At 51.5% G+C, this 19,337-nt stretch overlaps 1 protein-coding gene and 1 pseudogene across 1 annotated transcript; both read left to right on the top strand.

Annotated features, from left to right (window-relative positions):
• Window positions 1-1,877: 1,877 nt before the first annotated feature.
• On the top strand, window positions 1,878-12,578 carry LOC149995411 (leukocyte immunoglobulin-like receptor subfamily A member 6). Its single transcript, XM_090259211.1, has 12 exons — window positions 1,878-1,953; window positions 2,073-2,108; window positions 2,289-2,573; window positions 2,718-3,020; window positions 4,065-4,115; window positions 4,241-4,373; window positions 5,650-5,740; window positions 5,863-6,093; window positions 8,203-8,293; window positions 9,722-10,006; window positions 10,151-10,453; window positions 12,322-12,578. The coding sequence occupies exons 1-12, from the start codon at window positions 1,920-1,922 to the stop codon at window positions 12,456-12,458; spliced, it is 1,980 nt and encodes a 659-aa protein (XP_090115337.1). The 5' UTR covers window positions 1,878-1,919; the 3' UTR covers window positions 12,459-12,578.
• A 329-nt stretch (window positions 12,579-12,907) lies between these two features.
• LOC149995410 (uncharacterized) lies at window positions 12,908-14,192 on the top strand (annotated as a pseudogene).
• Window positions 14,193-19,337: the final 5,145 nt, after the last annotated feature.

The following is a 19,337-nucleotide window of genomic DNA, read 5'->3' as shown; positions in this document are numbered from 1 at the left end:
CTGCTTATATATCCCTGACTGCGTCATCTGACGCAGTGGGCGTTGCAAACAGTTCTGATCATTCACAGACCCTTACGTAGGCTCTGTGTGCTTTCTCCATACTGTCCCCTGGTTCAAGACTCCTCCCATCTGCCTGAGGCTTTGGATGCATTAAATCCATTTGCATAAGAAAGACAGTAGCCACCAGCCTCAGGCATGTGGAAGCATTTGAAAAGCTGCTTACTTCTCCCCATCCCCCAGCAGCAAACTCTGGGGATTTTTGGACTCCCCTGTTTCTGTAACAAGTGGACACAGCTACCCCCGTGCCTGTACAAACACAGGGGGCAGGGGCCACACTTCCAGCCTTCAGCTGCACCCTGACCCTCCCCTCCTGTGGGGATCTGGGGTCTCTCTCTCCACACAGGGGATCCTCCTCCCTGTGACCCGTGGATGGTCCTGGTCACAGGTGACCACCAGTTTCAGTCTTAGTTCTCCATGGAGTTCCCGCCCCATGTGGGCAACTTTCATTTTTCTTTCCTGTTCCTGTCTGTGCCCACAGTTTTTAAAACTGAAACCAGAAAAGCCGGTGTTCATGCTCCCCGTCACCTGCCAGCCCCAATAAGCAGAGAAAGGGACTGAATCTTTATGGGCGCTTTACTCAGATGGTCGGTGATGAGAGTAGGCAGGCGGGTCTTTGCCCTAACAGATTGCCTTAAATTCCATTATAAGCAAACCCTTTCAATAAGGAAGAGATAAGTAGGCAAGAGGCTTGGAATTCAAGGAAAATGTTGGTCAGATAGAAGCTGCAGCATCTTTCCTCTGTGTCCTGGGCGGTGGTCACCTCACCCTGGAGCACAAGGGCTCAGATACCGTCCTGATTGCCTGCAGGCCTCCTGGAGCTCAAAGGTGGGACCGCTTATGGCCTCCCGGAGTCAAGGTGGGTCAGACCTCCAGCTCCTGAAACAACAGCTTTTTAGACATTGGTTACTAAGCTTATTAGCTGTTACCTGAAACTAAAGTTTTCCAACGATGGAGTCCCCCATTTGTACCTGGACTGGAAACATATGTCTCCCTCCATGGCCCAGCACACTGACCCACAGCCACTGAGGGTGGGGCTGGTGACAGCAGGATCCAGGTGAGGAAACTGAGGCAGAGCCAGGGCATTACCCCACAGATCACTCAGGTATTCATAATGGACATTTAAATAAATATGTCTTTTAGGTCAAAATCAGAACTCTAACCCAAATCAGTGTCCCCTAAGCTGACGGCAGGACCATGGCATGAGCAGGAGGCTTTAAGCAGGAAAGAGGGGCCCTGAGGGGCAGGAATCACACTCAGAGGCTGGTTCCCGTGAAGGCCGGGTGGACGTGGTTGCTAAGGAAAAAGGAGAAGTTGGTGCAGGGCTGTGATGGAAAGAAACCACACTCTGGGGCCAGGGGAAGGGGTGCGTTTCCTTCCCCTCCTTCCCTGCATGTGCCCTTGGTGCTCATGGTCACGGTGACACTGGACCTGCCTGCACAGCTGGAGGGAGACGTGTCTCTGAGGTCTGAGCTCTGCAGGCACAGGGACCACGTCTTCCTGAAGCACCTGCAGGGCCAGGTGACCACTGTCCACGGGGAGGACACACAGACAGGTGCTGATGGATGGCTGAGGGGGGGGCGGTCCCCGTGGGGGAGCCTCTGACCTGGAAGGACGTGCCCTGGGTCACCTCACTTGCAAAAAGCATCCGAGGAGAATCAGGTTCTGTTTCCGACTCCACCATGGGAATGAGGGCCGGGCCCCTGGGGAGACCCTGTTCCCCTTCCTGAGAGGCTGCTGATGTGACGCCCCCGTGACAGGGAGGGCCAGCCTCCCAGTGACCACATCCTGTGCGTCTGTCTACCCTGAGGACACCAAGGCCTCCTCCTTCTGCACAGCGGGGTCCAGAGAGGAGAGACACCATGGCCCCCACCCTCACGGCCCTGCTCTGCCTGGGTGAGACGTGAGGGGGGGAGGGGGAGCCCTGCTCTGCCAGGACCCAGGACTCGGGGCTCACGGGGAGGAGGGTCCCGCTCAGGATTCAGGGCAGGTCTCTCACAGCGCCTCTCTTCCAGGGCTGAGCGTGGGCCTGCGGACCCCAGTGCAGGCAGGTGAGTCTCCCCAGGGTCCCAGGGCCCTCTCCTCACTGGGACAAGGGGCCACCCCACTGATGGCTGGGGATAAAGAATACAGATCTGTCTGATGGATGGGGACACCTGGGGGTCCTGGGACTGAGAGCTGGGCACTGAGGTTGAGGAATCTCTTGTGACCCAGCCCCTGATTCCTTCCAGGGACCCGCCCCAAACCCACCCTCTGGGCTGAGCCAGGCCCTGTGATCCCCTGGGGGAGCCCCGTGACCATCTGGTGTCAGAGGAACATGGGGGCTGAAAACTTGGGTCTGTATAAAGGTGAAACCCCACTGAGCTGGGACAGAGAGAAGCCACTGGAACCCAGCGACAAGGCCAAGTTCTCCATCACAGAAATGACACACCTATACACAGGGAGCTATCACTGTTACTACTACAGCCCCCATGGCTGGTCAGAGCGCAGTGACTCCCTGGAGCTGGTGGTGACAGGTGAGAGGACACTCAGGGGTCCCAGCCTCAGGCTTTACTCTCAGGAAGGGGGTGCTCTCAGGGCGTCTCCCCCTTACAGCCCAGCCCTGGGGGATGTGAGGGAGATGTGAGTCTCATTTAACACACTGCCTCCTTCTCTCCTAGGATTGTACAGCAAACCCAGTCTCTCAGCCCTGCCCAGCCCTCTCGTGACCTCAGGGGGGAACGTGACCCTCCAGTGTGGCTCACGGCAGGGATTTGGCAGGTTCATTCTGACTGAGGAAGGAGAGGACAGGCTCCCCTGGACCCTGGACTCACAGCCACACCCCAGTGGGCAGGTGCAGGCCCTGTTCCCTGTGGGCCCCGTGACCCCCGGCCGCAGGTGGACGTTCAGATGCTACGGCTGTTACAGGCACACCCCCCAGGTGTGGTCACTGCCCAGTGACGCCCTGGAGCTCCTGGTCTCAGGTGAGGACAACTCATCCTGGCCCCCGAGTGACTTAGTGGGGAGGCAGGTTTCAGGGGCAGCCCTGGTGGTCAGTCAGGGGAGGAGGTGCCAGGGTTCTGGGCCCAGAGGCCCTGGGAGTGAGAAGCAGTGAGAGCGGGAGGCTCAGGGAGGGCGACGGGTCCTCACGGGGCTGCTCAAGCCCCTCCTCCCCGTTCAGAAATCAGCTCAACGGTCACGTCCAAGGAAGACCTTCACTCCTGACCCTGCCCAGAGCAGACCTGCCTCCTTGCACCTGATACAGTCTCCTTCCCTCAGACTGTGTTTGTGTGTGTGTGAGTCTGACTCTATTTCATCCGGTGTGGATTTACGTGTTTGCTACTTATCTGCTTAGCCACAGAAAACCAGAAATACTGTCATAATGACGTACTGACTCAGCACTAGTGTTTGAAAATAACATGCATAGATCTGTGTGTGCTTGTATGTGTAAGAGTGTATATATGTGTATATATGTGGATACATGTAAATTTTATACAAGCACAATAATCTCGCATACATATCCTATGGTAGGCAGTCCTGACTATGGGAAGAATTATTACTGATTGATTAAATAGGGGATGAACCACCAGGTGAACAGGATGAACTTGGTTAAAAAGGGGGTCAGGCCCAGATCCTCAACCCAATGGGCTCCTGACATCGGACCCCAGGACCACCATCCCCTCATCCCAGTACCTGCGCTGTCAGCTATAGAATAAATGAATATTCTTTTCCCGAAGCAATTAAGCAACGTGGTCCTGGGCCCCAGAGTGAAACCAGAGCAGAGCAGAGCTCCACTGAAATGGAGAGAAAACTGTTGTGAACTTGGGGAACCACCAAAATAGGTTCCACTGGAATTGAGAAATGGGGATCTGCATTCGCGTGAGTGATGAGGAGTACAGAGAGGACCTTCCTCCCCAGAGAAAGGCGTCACTAAAGACAACACAGAGCTTATGTTGCGAGAAGCGGGTATTAGACCTGAGAATGCAGGGACAGGCTGGGGTCAGGTCCCATCTTTTTATGGTTCTCAGGAGCAGCCGGCACCATCCGCCCATCACAGAACAAGACAGAGTCCCAGAGCAGTGAGTAAAAGAAACTGGGTTCAGGGGCTCGGGACAGAGGGTTAAGTCCTGTCAGAGGGAGACAGGTGCCCTGGGCTGACTTTGTCTGCCCTGACCCCTGTGACCTCTTTCCCTACAACCCCTAGCCTCCCACCCCCAGGACTACACGGTGGAGAATCTCATCCGCATGGGCGTGGCTGGGCTGGTCCTGGTGGCCCTCGGGGTGCTGCTGCTTCAGGCTCGAGACAGCGAGAGGAGGGCCCACACTGCAGCCGGGACGTGAACACAGAGGGGATGGTCACCGTTCAGAGTGGGGGAGCGTGGAGCCCATCTGATGACCCAGGACAAGGTGAAGGACAGTCTGGGACACAGCTGGGGAACTGCTGCTGAGATCGTCCAGGGGAGCAGACGCGGTGGCAAAGTCTGGGGACAGGAAATGCGAGCCATGTTTCTGGAAAGAAGCCTCCTCCATCCCACTGTGGGCTGTCCCTCCCAGTCATCGCGGACAGCCATTGACTGTCCTTTTCTCACCGCTGTAACATGAGCGTCGCCCACACAGCTGGTTCAGATTCACATCTACACACCCCTTCATGCTGGATCCCATTCATATGAACAGCTGTGGCATCTTCATTACCCAGAAAGTATTTTAAAACATAAAGAACAAAGTATGGGCACCTGCCCTATTGTGGGTGAACATCAAACCTCTGCAGCTAAATATAAAGTTAAACACAAAAGAACCCATTTCTGTGATTTTATATGAAATGCCCAGGAGTAGGGAGCCCATTGAGACAGAAATCAGGTGGTTTCTCAGGGGCTGATGTGCAGGAGAGACGGGAGCCGGACGGCTTCGTGGTATTTTGGAGCAGGGGTTGTACACGTTTGTTACGAAAACTGGAGAGATGTGATGGTTCAACATCATGAATTTACTAAACTCAAGTGGATTCTATGCTTTAAAAGATTTAATTCCATGTTTTGTGAATTTTACGTCATCAAACAGAGAAGGAAAACTCTGACTCCAAAAAACCTCCGCTGCCTTGCGGCATACCTCTTCAGGGGAAAGGCTAAGGGAGTAAACCCCGACAGAAAATCCGGAGCCGGAGTCCCTAAGGCGGTTTGATGTTGTAGTCAACACCGGCAACTCCTGCGGCGCACCTGAAGCCAAGCTGTATTGACTCCGTCTTTCCCTTGGATCCTTCAGCTGCGAAGAGAGGGGGGGTCTGCTGCATGGGCAACAGCAGACCCTCCATATCACCCTGCCCAGGCTCTGTAGCTTCAGCTTCACTGGAGAGGACACTCCAGCGTCATTGCAAGATGTCGATTCAACACGGGAGGAGACAGATACCGTGTCACTCCCGAGTCGGACTGCACAGCCATTCTCGGCGGTGCAGATAGACTCTTAAGAAGCTACACCATCGTCTCTCGAGACGGACGGCTGCCGACAACGACGACGACGACGACGACTTCATCAAAAAGAAATGCAAGTCAACCACATGGTTCCCTGTGGGGCCCTTTTACCTTAGAAATTGCACCTGGTCCCTGTGCCATTTACCCCCAGGTCTAAGATGCCCTCAGATCCCAGTGCTCAGGACTCAACCCCCTGGTGGAAGCCCACCCTCACTCCAGTGTGTGGGGGTGCAGGATCCAGGGTGAGCAGCACATTCCTGTACCCGTTCATCTGCACCCACCTGCCGTTCAACCAAGGATTCCCCGCAACTATGAGTCCCTTGCAGGCTTGGGGGGGGTGGGGCATAGGCCTGTGGCCCCCAAGCAGCGCTTCCTGCACACGTCCCCCTGCCCAGGTCTCAATCAGGCCCCAGATGTGGCCCCCAAGCAGCGCTTCCTGCACACGTCCCCCTGCCCAGGTCTCAATCAGGCCCCAGATGTGGCCCCCAAGCAGCGCTTCCTGCACACGTCACCCTGCCCAGGTCTCAATCAGGCCCCAGATGACACCAGATGGAGCGTCCTCATGTCTCGGGCGCTGCTGCTCCTCACAACAACCGTGAGAGCTGAGCTTCCAACGTCTCTACGATGAGGAAGATAGAGCAGAAGTTACTGGTCAACACAGATGTTCAGTAAGTGTTTCTCCATGTTGTAAATCAGAGCCTGTGAGCTGTCCGCACCTGGTGCCTCTGCCCAGCGCGTGGGGGTGGGATCACTGTCAGGTGAGGAGTCCCTCATGCACAGAGAGGGGCAGCGAGGGGCACACGGGCCTCAGTGGACGGGATGGGAGAGATGGAGAAGGGCTCCTGCTCACAGACACGAGGGAGTCAGAGAGAGGAAGTGTGAGGGGGACACAAACACACACCCAGCCCAGGGCAGAGTGGCTCCCCCTGTGGATCAGGGCACAGTGTCACCACGGCTTCCCAGCCTCCTGCTCCTCCCTGGGGCCCTCTGTCCTGAGACAGACTTGTACGCCCTTCGAAACAACCCCGGCAGAGTGTGGATGGGCCCATCGCCCTTCCTCCGCTCCCCCACCCAAGGGACACACCCACAGCCCTGACCCCAGCCCTTCTTTGTGGGACCAGTTCACCACCACTGTCCCCTCAGCTGAAGACCCAGGACCTTCTGTGGGTGTGACCCCGTTACCCTTCTCTCTGGCCTCCTGCAGGCCCTTCCGCCCAACAAAGGTGTTTTCCCTTTGGGGACCTGATCTCATCTGTCCTGGCCCCTCTCCTGCACGGAGCCTTCCCACAGGTGACCCCTCGCTGAAGGAACACCCAGTCGCTCCGCCTGACGGGGCCTGTTGCTGACGAGCGGGCTTAGCTCAGCTCTCCACCCAAAGCAGAGCCCCCTCCTCCTTCAAACTAGACCCACCCCAGTGACAACGTCTCTTCCTCACACCTACACACCTGGGTCGTGACTACATGGTGCCTTCTCATGGTGCCCCCTGAGCCTCTGCACACGTCCTAGACCAGATAATGACAAAGAAGTTTCTGCAGCCTCTCACTCAACTGTACACATGGTTTTGCTGTAGGAAGTGGGGAGGATTTCACAAGAAGTTCTCACAGCAACTTAGGGTGCTGATTAGCCCGTCACCCAGGGGCCTGTGATGTTGGAGTTCCATCACCGTTTATTACCACAAAGTCTCCTACAGTCTATTCACACAGAGTTGTGTCTTTTTAAAGCAGCAATCTGTTCACACGTTTTTTGTGTCCACACATTTTTACAACATATTTTATTTATGTATTTTTAGAGAGAGGGCAATGGAGGGAGAAAGAGAGACAAATTTCAATGCGTGGTTGCCTCTCACTCGCTTCCAAACGGGGACCTCGCCTAAAACTCAGGCATGTGCCCTGACTGAGAATCTAACCAATGACTCTCAGTTTGCAGGCCGGTGCTCAATCCACTGAGCCACACCAGCCAGGGATGTTCACACTATTTGTTACTGACAATTTTCCTGTAACCTTAACGATAAAGTACCTGGTGAGCAGAGACCTCGTGTGCCAGGGCACAGCACGCCCTGGTGACTATGTGTCTGTAGAAGAATCACCCCCTTCCTCAGCGCCCTGTGCTGGCCCCTAGCGTGTTCTGGTCCCTCCTTCACCAGCAGGTCCCCACACTCCATGACAGACACCCTCTGATCACGTCAGTCCTCTGGTTTTCTCCTCAACAAATGACCAAAATGGCACCACATCACCCACTCCCTACGCACTGCGCTGTCTGAGTCACTGATCAGCACTGCGTGTGTCCAGGGGAGGAAGCGGGCGCCTCCCCCAGGGAACTTCATGCCTGGACAGGCAACTGCTCAACAGATGTTGGTTGGTTGCGGGGATGAGAAAGTTAGGAAGAAATTTTGCATTTACGTTGTCTCAGGAAAGGAAATTGAAATGCCCACGGGCACACGGATTCTACAAAAGGCAGAAATTGGGCTGCTCCTGAGTCCTGCCCTGCATCTCCTCCCCTCCTGTCCTGGGACATGTGTCATGCTCTGGATTTGGGTTCCCTATGAAGTAGAGGCAGAGCCTGTGGGGTCTGCTGAGACTCAGGTCTGGTCTGAAAGCTCCCAGAACCTGCTGTCACCTTGACTACATTGCAGCTGAGGAGGAAACTGTGACTTGTTCCACGGAGCCAGGACCTTGTCACACATATTGTGTCCTTCTGTCCTGAGGGGCTCTGTGGACTTCATACGCCATCTGCACCACTGGAAAGCCTGGGAGACAGCGCCATGACCCGGACCCTCATTGTTCTCCTCTACCTTGGTGAGTTTTGGGGAAAAGAGAAGGATAGGTCGCCTCCCCTCCCAGGTCCATGACTCAGAAGGCTCAGTGGAGGCAGAAATTCTGAGGAGAGGAGATATTGGTTCATCACACAGAGGCCCAGATTGTGACCAAGGAAAAGGGGGCTCATTCACAATGTGCCTTGGTGTAAGACCTAACAATGACTGTGGAGGAAAACCGGTCTTTATTTACAAGATTTCAACCTGGGGGTGGGGATCTGTGAGCATTTCACCTCAGAACTCTTTTCTCCCATGAGACCCAGGACTTCTTTTGCTCCCCAAAAGGCTATAAGCCAGAAATATGCCCAGAAGTTCCCCATACCTTATCTGTCAGCTCTGTCCTTCAGGATCTGCGGTACAATGTCATCATGAAACAGAACCCACGGGCCGCTCCGTTATGAGGGCAGATGACCCGCCACCAAAAAGCATAACGGCCTATACAAGTTTGGTGAAAGAAAAGGATTTGCTTATTTAAATGTTGTACAGATTTAGATTAATGGTGGGTTTCTGCTGTTAAGTCTTATGTTCTTTAAAATACCCACAAACACATAGTTCTGCCTCCCCTGCTAAAACAGGCTAGTTTCAGATCAGAGAAGCCAGAGGTACCATTTCTCTTTAGGAGAATCGCAGTCCATGGGTTCGTATTTTCCAGAGTCAGTTCAGCTTTCTCAGCTCCCATCCTTTTGTGCCTGGTTGGGAAGGTTTTGCCTGTTGCGAGGTTTTTTGGGTCTTAATCCAGAATCACGTAGCACCTTCTTACGTGCCCAACCTTAAGAGAGGTTGGTGAGCTGCTTCTGTTCCCTTTGAAGCCACATGGCTTTCTTTTTACCTCCTTGCAAACTACATGGAGTTCCCCTGTTTACTGGTGCCGCCTTATTTTTAAACACCTGACTGTGGCCTATGACCACTCCATGTGTGGCGACCAGTCGTGGCCACTTGTAGAATTTTGTGCAGGCCCCATAATCACTTCATCACCATTCGATGGTCAAAGCCCCTCCCATCTCCTGGTGCCACCGCCATTGGCAGAACTGAGAACACAGCTACCAGCCACAGATGCGCCAAGTCCCTGTAAAGCTGCAGAATCCCCCTCTCACATCCCCAAACCAGGGGCTGTGGGGAATCGGGGGGAGGCTGCTCTGTAACAAGCCCAGCCTGGAGCTCCTGTGTGTGGGTTCAAGGACAGTCTCACCCGACTCTCTTCCAGGGCTGTGTCGGGGCCCATGGGACCACGTCCAGGCCGGTGAGTCCTCCCCCAAACCTGCTGCTTCATTCCCAAGTCACCACTGGGCACCTGGGGGCACACAGTGGGTCTGGGCTGATGGGGACCAGTCTGGGAGGGGCTTTGAAGCAACAGCTGGGGAAACTGAGGGGACAAGGACCCCCCTGACACTTCATGTCTCTTCCTTTCCAGGAGTCCTCCCCAAGCCCTCCATCTGGGCTGACCCAGGCCCCGTGGTCAGCAAGGGGAGCCCTGTGACCATCTGGTGCCAGGGGCCTCTGCAGGTGGATGCCTACACTCTGTATAAAGAGCCGTACTCCATACCCAGGGCGACAGGGAACCCACAGGACCCCAGCAATAAGACCGGGTTCCCCATCAAATCCATGAGCACCTACGATGGGGGGAGATATCAGTGTGCCTATCACAGCTCCAGTGGCTGGTCTGAGCGGAGTGACACCTTGGTGCTGGTGGTGACAGGTGAGAGGGTGGAACCAAGTCCCCTTCTCCCAAGCAAAGAAGATCAGAGTGTGGCTTCAGGGGGACCTCACTCCTCACAGCACACACCTGGGGAAGGTGGGGTGATGGCCCCACATTTAACACAGTTCCTTCCTTCTCTCTCAGGAATGTATGACGCACCCTCCCTCTCAGCCCAGCCAAGCCCTGCGGTGGCCTCAGGACAGAATGTGTCCCTCTCATGTAGCTCCATGTTCGGTCAGCACTTCCACTTGGTGCAGGAGGGAGCCACTGCCCAGCCCCAACACATGGAATCCATGACCTCTGACAAGGGGTGGAAGGGCCGGGCCATGTTCCCTGTGGGTCCCGTGCGCACCTCGCATGCAGGGACCTACAGGTGCTATACTTCTTTCAGCTCCTTCGCCTATGGGTGGTCACACCCCAGTGACCCTCTGCATCTCAAGGTCTCAGGTGAGGGCACTCATGCTCATCCCCCTCTCTGTCCTGGACCTTAAATGTCTGACCTAGACAGTGTGCTCAGTGGCGCCCTGGGGATCGTGGGGCTTCAGTGACACTGGCCTTTTGGGACCTCAACCACAGGCAGGAAGCTTAGGGTGGGAGCCTGGAGGACAAGCACTGAGGTTCAGTGGGCAACCTGTGGTCCCGACAGTGATGCGTACTGCAGGGAAGATACTGAGGATCATGGGAAACCAACCTTTGTGGAAGAGAAATGGGACTTTACGGGACAGCAAGAGGCAGGCACAGCCCCACATCTTCCATTGGTTCGTGTCTCATGCTCATTTGGGGTCCACAGACCCTCACCCACATGGACCAACTTCATGGCTGTTGGGTAGCAGTGTCGTCTTAGCCCAGCAGACACATGGACTCCACCAGACTTTTTCTAGTTTCTCAGTGAATATTTCAACTAATCAAGTGTTTACAGAAGGGCTTTTTTCCTAAAGTGCTGGGGATAAAGGTGGAGACTTAAGGATGGGACCTCATGTCTCAAGTAGCACTGTGGTCACTGGGTCCTGTGTGGTCAGCGGAAGAGGAGATGCATGAAGGGGAAGATACCCAGCTCAGGTGGGGAGAAAAGAGAGGACGCCAGGCCTGCCTCTGTCCGTGGTGCTGATTCCAGGGTCCTGCCTCATCCCGGCACCTGTGCACTCAGGCCCACAGAGGAAGACAGAGTAAAGGGGGCCTTTGGTTTTGGGTCAGGGTGATTCAGGATCCACTGAGAGTCTAAGCTGAAGTGGAGTTGGCTCTGTATCCTTGAGACGGATTTCACTGATGAAATCCTATCATATCTGCAACTTGGGTCTCTCATCTATCAAAGGAGAATCTTATCCTTAATTTGAAAAAGCTCTATCACTTGAGAACTTTGGCACCAGTGAACCCTTGTGGGAGAAACAACACGAGTCCACTCTGAGCATGTCCTGTCTCCACCGGTGACTAATGTCATTACGTGGGCATGGAGAGACGGCAGGATTTCTGCTTAGTTTCAACGAGCACCAGGTTGTCAGCTGAATCAGGTCATTTTCTAAAACACCTCCTATAAGACTCATACCAGTGCCCCTTCCCCTCCCAGAGTTCCCTGTCTTTCCTGCAATTTCAGTTCTCACATTATCAGAGTCTGTCTTATATCAATACATATCTGTATCTTTATCCAGGTGTTTATCTAAACATTTTATCCCATCATTTATCTCTTCTGCTTGTTTCTTATCAATCTTACTACAATCAATCTAGACTACAAAACTCAATAAATAATCAAGTCTGGCAATTGTGATAATCGTTGATCTCAGAAACATTACACGATATATTGTATATATCCCATAATTTCTTTTCTAAAGAAGAGATTGATAAAAAAAGAAAGAAAAGTGATATGAAACTATATAATCCTAATCCGAGACCCAGGGAGCTAGCTGAGGTGGAGGAACCCCTTCATGCTCCTCATCACAAGAAAACATGAAGGCCCAAAAGGTCACCTTTATATCCTAATTAGATGCAGACAAGACCCCAAAAATGGCCATCTCAGGGGAAGCGAAGGGCAGTACTAGATACAGAGACTCACTGGAGATCACAGAAGGCTTGAGCGTTCCCACATCTCCTCACCCACGCCCTGCGTGTGTTTGTTTTCAGGAGCAGTTGATACCCTGGGGCCATCACAGAACCGGCCAGACTCCAAGAGTGGTGAGTGAGGTGTGATTCCCTGTTAGGGCGCTGAGGCAATGGGGTCCAGTCCAGTCAATGGCAGTCGTGTGACTGGGAGAGGCATCCAGAGATCCTGGGGTGCTTCAACATGACCCTGACCTCTGTGACCTCTTATCCTCCATCTCCAGCCTCAAACACCCAAGACTACACAGTGGGGAACCTCATCCGCATGGGCGTGGCTGGCTTGGTCCTCGTGGTCCTGGGGGCGCTGCTGCTTCAGGCCTGGCACAGTCAGGGAAGCCCCGACGACGCGGCCAGGACGTAAACACAGGAGACAACAAACGCACCATCCAGGGAGGTAGAGCCTTGGAAAAGCCTGGAGACGTGGGCGATCTTGGGAACCTGCTGAGAATGGCGAGGGGGTGGGCGTGGCTCTGGTGCAGGGAGAGGTGGGGCTGGTGGACAGACAGAGGCCTCCCCTAGTTCAAGGGGGTCGCTGTCCTTCATTCTGCTCTTGGTTTTCTTTGAATGGCCCCTGTGTTCTCAACCCCATGGCGCGGGGCTAGAGCCCACATCACAGGTTCGAATCCACACCTGTGCTCATCCTCCGTCTCTGGTCTGCTTTCAGGGAAGGCACTTTTCTCACTTTTATTGACCGCATTTGCTGAGCATGCATCTATTTGGTCAGACAGCAAATACGTTTTAAATGTGAATAAATCTGAATAAATGGATAAATACCAAGAATAGTTTGGACTCATATACACAGATGACAGTATGACGGTTACCAGGTGAATGGGAGCAGCTGAGGAAAGGAGATTTGACTCTGGAAGAGGAACACGGTGCAATTACGGATGATGTTTATAGAGCTGTGCAGTTGAAACCTGTGACTTTTTTGCATTTGATTATTTTTATAGGGGGGGGGGAGAGGGAGAGAAAGAGAGAAACGTCGATGTGCAGAGAAACTGATTTGTCGGCTCTGCCCGCCCCCAGCCGTCCTCGGGCAGGGACTTGGCCGGCAACCCAGCCGTGGGCCCCAACCAAGAATGCTGGTCATTCAACGCACCTGGTAATGTTCTTCCAGAAATGCCGTGATTATCATGGAGAGCACTTGTTGGAAATGACGGTCAGGTGGTGTGTTTAGGCACCTGCTCTAAGAAAACACGTTTGGGGTTCCCCATCCCTCAAAGCCCTGAACTGTAGCTTTTGCCTAATTCCAGGTGTGAATGCTTCCTGAGTGCGGGAGGAGTGGCCACCTCCCTCTGCCCGGACCTCCCCGCCTGTCTCCCCCTCCATCAGCTCCACCGAGTCCCAGCCGCGCAGCCTCTCCGACCGGTCGTCAGTCGTCAGTAGAGAACCGTCCAGATTACTTCCCGCCCATGTGCTACGCCAGCCCGACACCAGCCTGGATGTGCACGGGCTCTCCTGTCAGCACGAAGCCACTGCCGCGCCACACCTGCTGGCTGCCAGCATCCAGGCCGACCTGGGTGGCAGGCCCCTGAGTCCACGGGAGACACCTCGCCATCATCACCCGCCCCTTCCCCCCACCTTCCCTCTGGTCCCAGTCCTAGCGCACCTGCCCAGGTCCTGTGCCCGCGCCGCTGCCGCTAACGCGAGCCACCGAGTCCCTTCCCAGGCTGCGCCAAGGCTACTGCAAGGGCTCACACCTCCAACCGCCCCAGCGAACACGCACATGTGAGCGCCCCTGGGTCTGCGACAGGCCCGCCTGCGACAAGAGCTTTGTTCGCTCCCAGGAGCTGGCCCGCCACCACCGGACGCACACGGGGCAGAAGCGCTTCACCCGCAGCGACCACCTGTCCAAGCTCGCGCGCCACCACCCCGATTTCCCTGTAACTGCTCCGGAGATCTGGAGACCGCAGCTCCGCACCAGCGATTCGAGGCCCTGTAGCCTGGCCACCGTCCCGCACCCAGCCCAGCTCTCAGCCCTGCCCCTGCCAGCCTGCAGGGCCCAGAAGAAGCCAGCCCGAAGCTTGCTCTGCCCAGAGGGCCTGCAGCTCATTCGCTGTCCAGCCCCGCTTCCAGCGGTTCCCTGAGGCCCTAAGATGCCTCTGATGCCCTCAAGACAGCAAGGACAAGGCCTGACAGTAGACTTGGGTCAGCTGGACCTTAGACGTGGCCCCAAACATGGGTGGCTGGGACCTGTGTCTATACAGAGGCATGACGTATTTTTTTAAATGACAAAATTTTAAAACAACGGAGTTTACCAATAAGCGGCCAGACATATTGAAACTTGACACAAGACATACAATTTAGGGGTCCTGCCACAAGAGGGAGCCAGAAGTACAACCCAGGGTCTCCATCCAACGTCGGAGAAGCCCCGGAACCTAAGCAGGACCAACAAAAAGGATCCAACACCTGAAGGCAGCTGGTCACGCTTGGAGGACGTGACTGCCACTTCAGACACATAAAGAAAGCACAAAATTCCGAAGGATGGGAAGAATCAAAAGCATAACAACACCAAAGATCATAATTACTGCCGCCCCCCCAACATCTGACCCCAAAGACACAGAGATCTGCAATTTACCCTGTAGATGATCCAAAAGAAACCCAATGAGCTACAAGACAAAGACATGAAAGATGGTTCAATAAAGTCAGGAAGACATTACATGGATCAAGTTGGAACTTTAACAACGAGACAAAAATCATAAAATAAAACCATAAATTCTGGGGCTGAAGAAGTCAATGAATGAAATGAACAATGGTATAGAGGGCATCGACCAAAGAACAGATCAAGAAAAAACCAGAGGCCAATATCCTTATTGAATATAGGTGCAAAGTTTTATACAGTTTTATACACCATAACCCAATGGGCTTTAACACAGGGTCCCAGAAATATGAAAGAACATTTCAACATATGCAAATCAATAAGATTTTTCACCACAATAATAAAGTAAGTGATATAAAACATATGGTTGTTTCAATAGATGCAGAGAAAGCATTTCAGAAAATAAACCATTCTTTCATAGTAAGCACTGTCAACAGATTCGGGAGTAGAAAGAACACACCTTTACAAAATAAGGGTCCCATGGGGCAAGCCCAGAGTTAACATCATACTCAGCAGTGGAAAGCTGAAAGGTTTTCTTCTGAGATTAGGGACAAGGTAAGGATGCCTACTCTTAAAACTCTGATACAACTTATACTAAAAGTCCTACATAGAACAGTAAGACAAAAAAAAAAAAGAAAAGAAAAAGGAAATAAAACACAGCCAAATTACAATGAAAGAAAAAAAATAAAACTGCAGATGATATAATCTTAAATATAAAAATCCTAAAAACTCCACCCAAACATTGTTAGAATAATGAACAAATTCAGTAAAGTTGCAGCATACAAAGTCGTCGTCGGCAGCCGTCCGTCTCGAGAGACGATGGTGTAGCTTCTTAAGAGTCTATCTGCACCGCCGAGAATGGCTGTGCAGTCCGACTCGGGAGTGACATGGTATCTGTCTCCTCCCGTGTTGAATCGACATCTTGCGATGACGCTGAAGCTACAGAGCCTGGGCAGGGTAATATGGAGGGTCTGCTGTTGCCCATGCAGCAGACCCCCCCCTCTCTTCGCAGCTGAAGGGTCCAAGGGAAAGACGGAGTCGATACAGCTTGGGTTCAGGTGCGCCGCAGGAGTTGCCGGTGTTGACTACAACGTCAAACCGCCTTAGGGACTCCGGCTCCGGATTTTCTGTCGGGGTTTACTCCCTTAGCCTTTCCCCTGAAGAGGTATGCTGCAAGGCAGCGGAGGTTTTTTTGGAGTCAGAGTTTTCCTTCTCTGATGTACCCTGACTGGAAGATCGAACCAGCGACACTTAACTCGCAGGCCGACGCTCAATCCACTGAGCTAAACCAGCCAGGGCCGCAGCATACAAAGTAATCATATAGAAATCAACTGCATATCTATAGAGGAACCGTGAGATATCAGAAAATGAAATGAAAAGATTCCATTTACAGTAGCATCAAAAATAATAAAATTGTTAAAAATGAATATAATCAAGGAGGTGAAGGGCCTGAGCTTCAAAAACTGTAAGCTTATAATGGGAGAAATTGAAAAAAATAAGTGGAAACATGCCTCGTGTTCATTATGGAAGAATTAAATAAAATGTTCACATTGAGGCCTTGCTGGTGTGCCTCAGTGGACTGAGTGCCGGCCTGCAGACCAAAGGGTCGCTGGTTTGATTTCCAGTCAGGGAACATGCCTGGTTGCAGGCCAAGTTTCCAGTTGGGGATTCCCGAGAGGCAACCACATATTGATATGTCTCTCTCTGTATTTCTCCCTCTCTTCCCCTCTCTAAAAAGAAACAGATAATTTTTTAAAAATAAAATTAAATGAGATAGAATGTCTACAATGCATGATGAGATCTACATGCAAATTCAATGCAATCCCTATGTAAATTTTAATGATATATTTCACCAAAGTAGAAAAGACAATACTGAAATACATACAAAACCACAAAAGACCCTGAAAAGCCAATGAAGTCTTGAAAAAAAAGGACAAAGCTGGAGGTAGCACACTGCCTGATATCAAACTATACCACAGAGCTATAGTAACTAAAACAATATAGTAGTGGCAAAAATAAAAAAAGACACATACACCAAAGGAACAGAATTAAGTGTTCAGAAATGAACACATGCACACACAGTGAACAAATATATGACAAAGTGAAGGCATTTGGCAAAATTAAAGAAACTCTCAGCACACCAGACATTACGGGAACTTCCTCAATCTGATAAAGGGACAAGTACAAAGGCCGTACTGAACATCACATATACAGGGGAAACTGAATGTAGGTGGGAAATATACAGGAGGTGGCTGGAGACAATGACCTGAAGCTCAAGTAGGAGACTTGTGCGGGGAAGGCCCTTGGTCTTGAAAGGCACTTGTCCCAGTGGCATAGTTCACAAATCTAGACCAAATATTTCAAAAATTATATGGAGCAAAAGTTGTTCTTCTTGAGAAAGAAGAACAATGTAGGAGAGATCACAATACCTAATATCAAACTATATTACAAGGCCACTGTAATCAAAACAGTCTGGTACTGGCATAAGAACAGACACATAGATCAATGGAACAGAATAGAGAGCTCCGAAATAAACCTAGGTTTTGATGGTCAATTAACACTTGACAAAGGGTACAGGAATATAAAATGGAGTAAAAATAGCCTCTTCAACAAATGGTGTTGCAATATCTGGACAGGGACGTGCAAAAAAATGAAACTATACTTCTGGCGAGGATGGAGGCCTAAACAGACACAACTAAGAAGGAACACAACTACCTCAAAACTAGAGACAACCAGAAGTTTCAGAAAATCGAGCTATGTGGAAGTCTAACAAACAAAAACAGGAAGAAGAAGTACTCACCCAGACAGTCAGGAGGAGTGGAGCCGGGAAGAAAGGACACGGTGTCGTGCTGGTGGCAGCAGCAGCAGCAGCAGTGGATGCAGTGGCAGCAGTGGCAGCAGCAGGCCAGCAGAAAGCACAGTCAAACATTTTAAAGAGTTGAGAGAGACACCTGGGGAACACTCCCAGCACCAGACCAGATCACACAGATTCCAGTTCCAGCGCCAGGGACAATAAAGCTTCATTGCTTCTGACTGTGCAAACCAGTCAGAGTTGGGGCGGAGTAAGAAACTTCCAGTCTCTCAGCAGAGTCCGCTTATTTAAAGGGCTCCCAGAGTCCTAGAATGTCCACAGTCCCACCCACTCCGGGAACAGCAACCAAAACAAGAGCTAGAGAGGCGCCAGGCCCATATGGAAAAGGGGTGAGTGCTGGGCAAGCGGCACTGTTCCCTCTCAGACCCCTCCCCCACATACAGCGCCAGAATGTGGTGAAATGGGTCGCCCTGAACTGACGAATCCCTAAGGCTCCGCCCCTTACAACATAACAGGAGCGACAGCTCTACCTAAGACACAGAGGCAAACAAACGCAGGAACCGGTGAAGATGAGGAGACAGAGAAGTATGGCCCAAAAGGGGAACGGATCGAGGTTTCAGTGGGAGAACTAAGCGATGAGGAGATGGCCAACCTAACAAATGAGGATATAGCCAGCCTAACAGATGTAGAGTTCAAAACACTGGTGATAAAAATGCTCACAGGCTTGACAGATATGCTTAAGTATGGCAGACGTATAAGGGAAGAAGTGAAGGCTATGCTAAATAAAAGGAAGAAAAATCCACACAAAACCAATGGTGAAGGGAAGGAAACTGAGGTTCAAATCAATTATTTGGAACTTAAGGAAGAAAAACACAGTCAACCAGTACAGAATGAGGAAAGAAGAATTGAAATATATGAGTAGAGGCTTAGGAACTTCTGGGACAACTTTAAACATGCCAAATCCGACGAATAGGGGTGCCAGAAGGGGAAGAAGAAGAGCAAGATATCCAAAGCTTATGTGAAAAAATAATGGAGAAAAACTTCCAAATTTGGTGAAGGAAGTAGACATACAAGTCCAGGAAGCACAGAATCCTAAAGAAGCTAGACCCAAAGAGGACCACACCAAGACACATCATAATTAAAATGACAAAGGTTCAAGATAAAGAGAGAATCTTAAAAGCAGCCAGAGAAGAGCAGAGAGTTACCTACAAAGGAGTTCCCATAAGACTATCAGCTGAGTTCTCAAAAGACGGTTTGCAGGCAAGAAGGGACTGGCAAGAAGTATTCAATGTGATGAAAAGCAAGGACCTACCTACAACCAGGATTACTCAATCCAGCAAAGCTATCATTTAGAATGGAAGGGCAGATGAAGTGCTTCCCAGACATGGTAAAGCTAAAGGCGTTCATCATCACCAAGACAATATTATATGAAATGTTAAAGGGACTTATTTAAGAAAAAAAAGATCAACACTATGAACATTAAAATTACCACAAACTCATGAGCTATGAACAATTGAATCTAAACAATAAAAAATAAACAAACTAAGCAAACAACCAGAAAAGGAACAGAGTCATAGGTGTGGGGATCATTTGGAGGGTTATTAGCTGGGAGGGGGAAGAGGGAGCAATGGGGAAATGGTGCAGGGATTAAGAAGCATAATTGGTTGGTACAAAATAGACAGGAGGAAGTTAAGAATAACATAGGAAAGGGTGAAGCCAAAGCACTTATAGCACGAACCACGGATATGAACGAAGGGTGCTGAGATTGCTGGAGGGAAGGTGGGTACTAGGAAGAGAGGAGCTAAGGTAAAAGAAATTGGGACTACTGT

Source organism: Furipterus horrens, unplaced genomic scaffold, assembly GCF_987537825.1.
Source record: "Furipterus horrens unplaced genomic scaffold, mFurHor1.1.pri manual_scaffold_13, whole genome shotgun sequence".
In the NCBI taxonomy this organism is placed as follows: Eukaryota; Metazoa; Chordata; class Mammalia; order Chiroptera; family Furipteridae; genus Furipterus; species Furipterus horrens.
The sequence above is the reverse complement of the archived record's forward strand: the minus strand, read 5'-3'. Positions and strand labels throughout refer to the sequence as shown.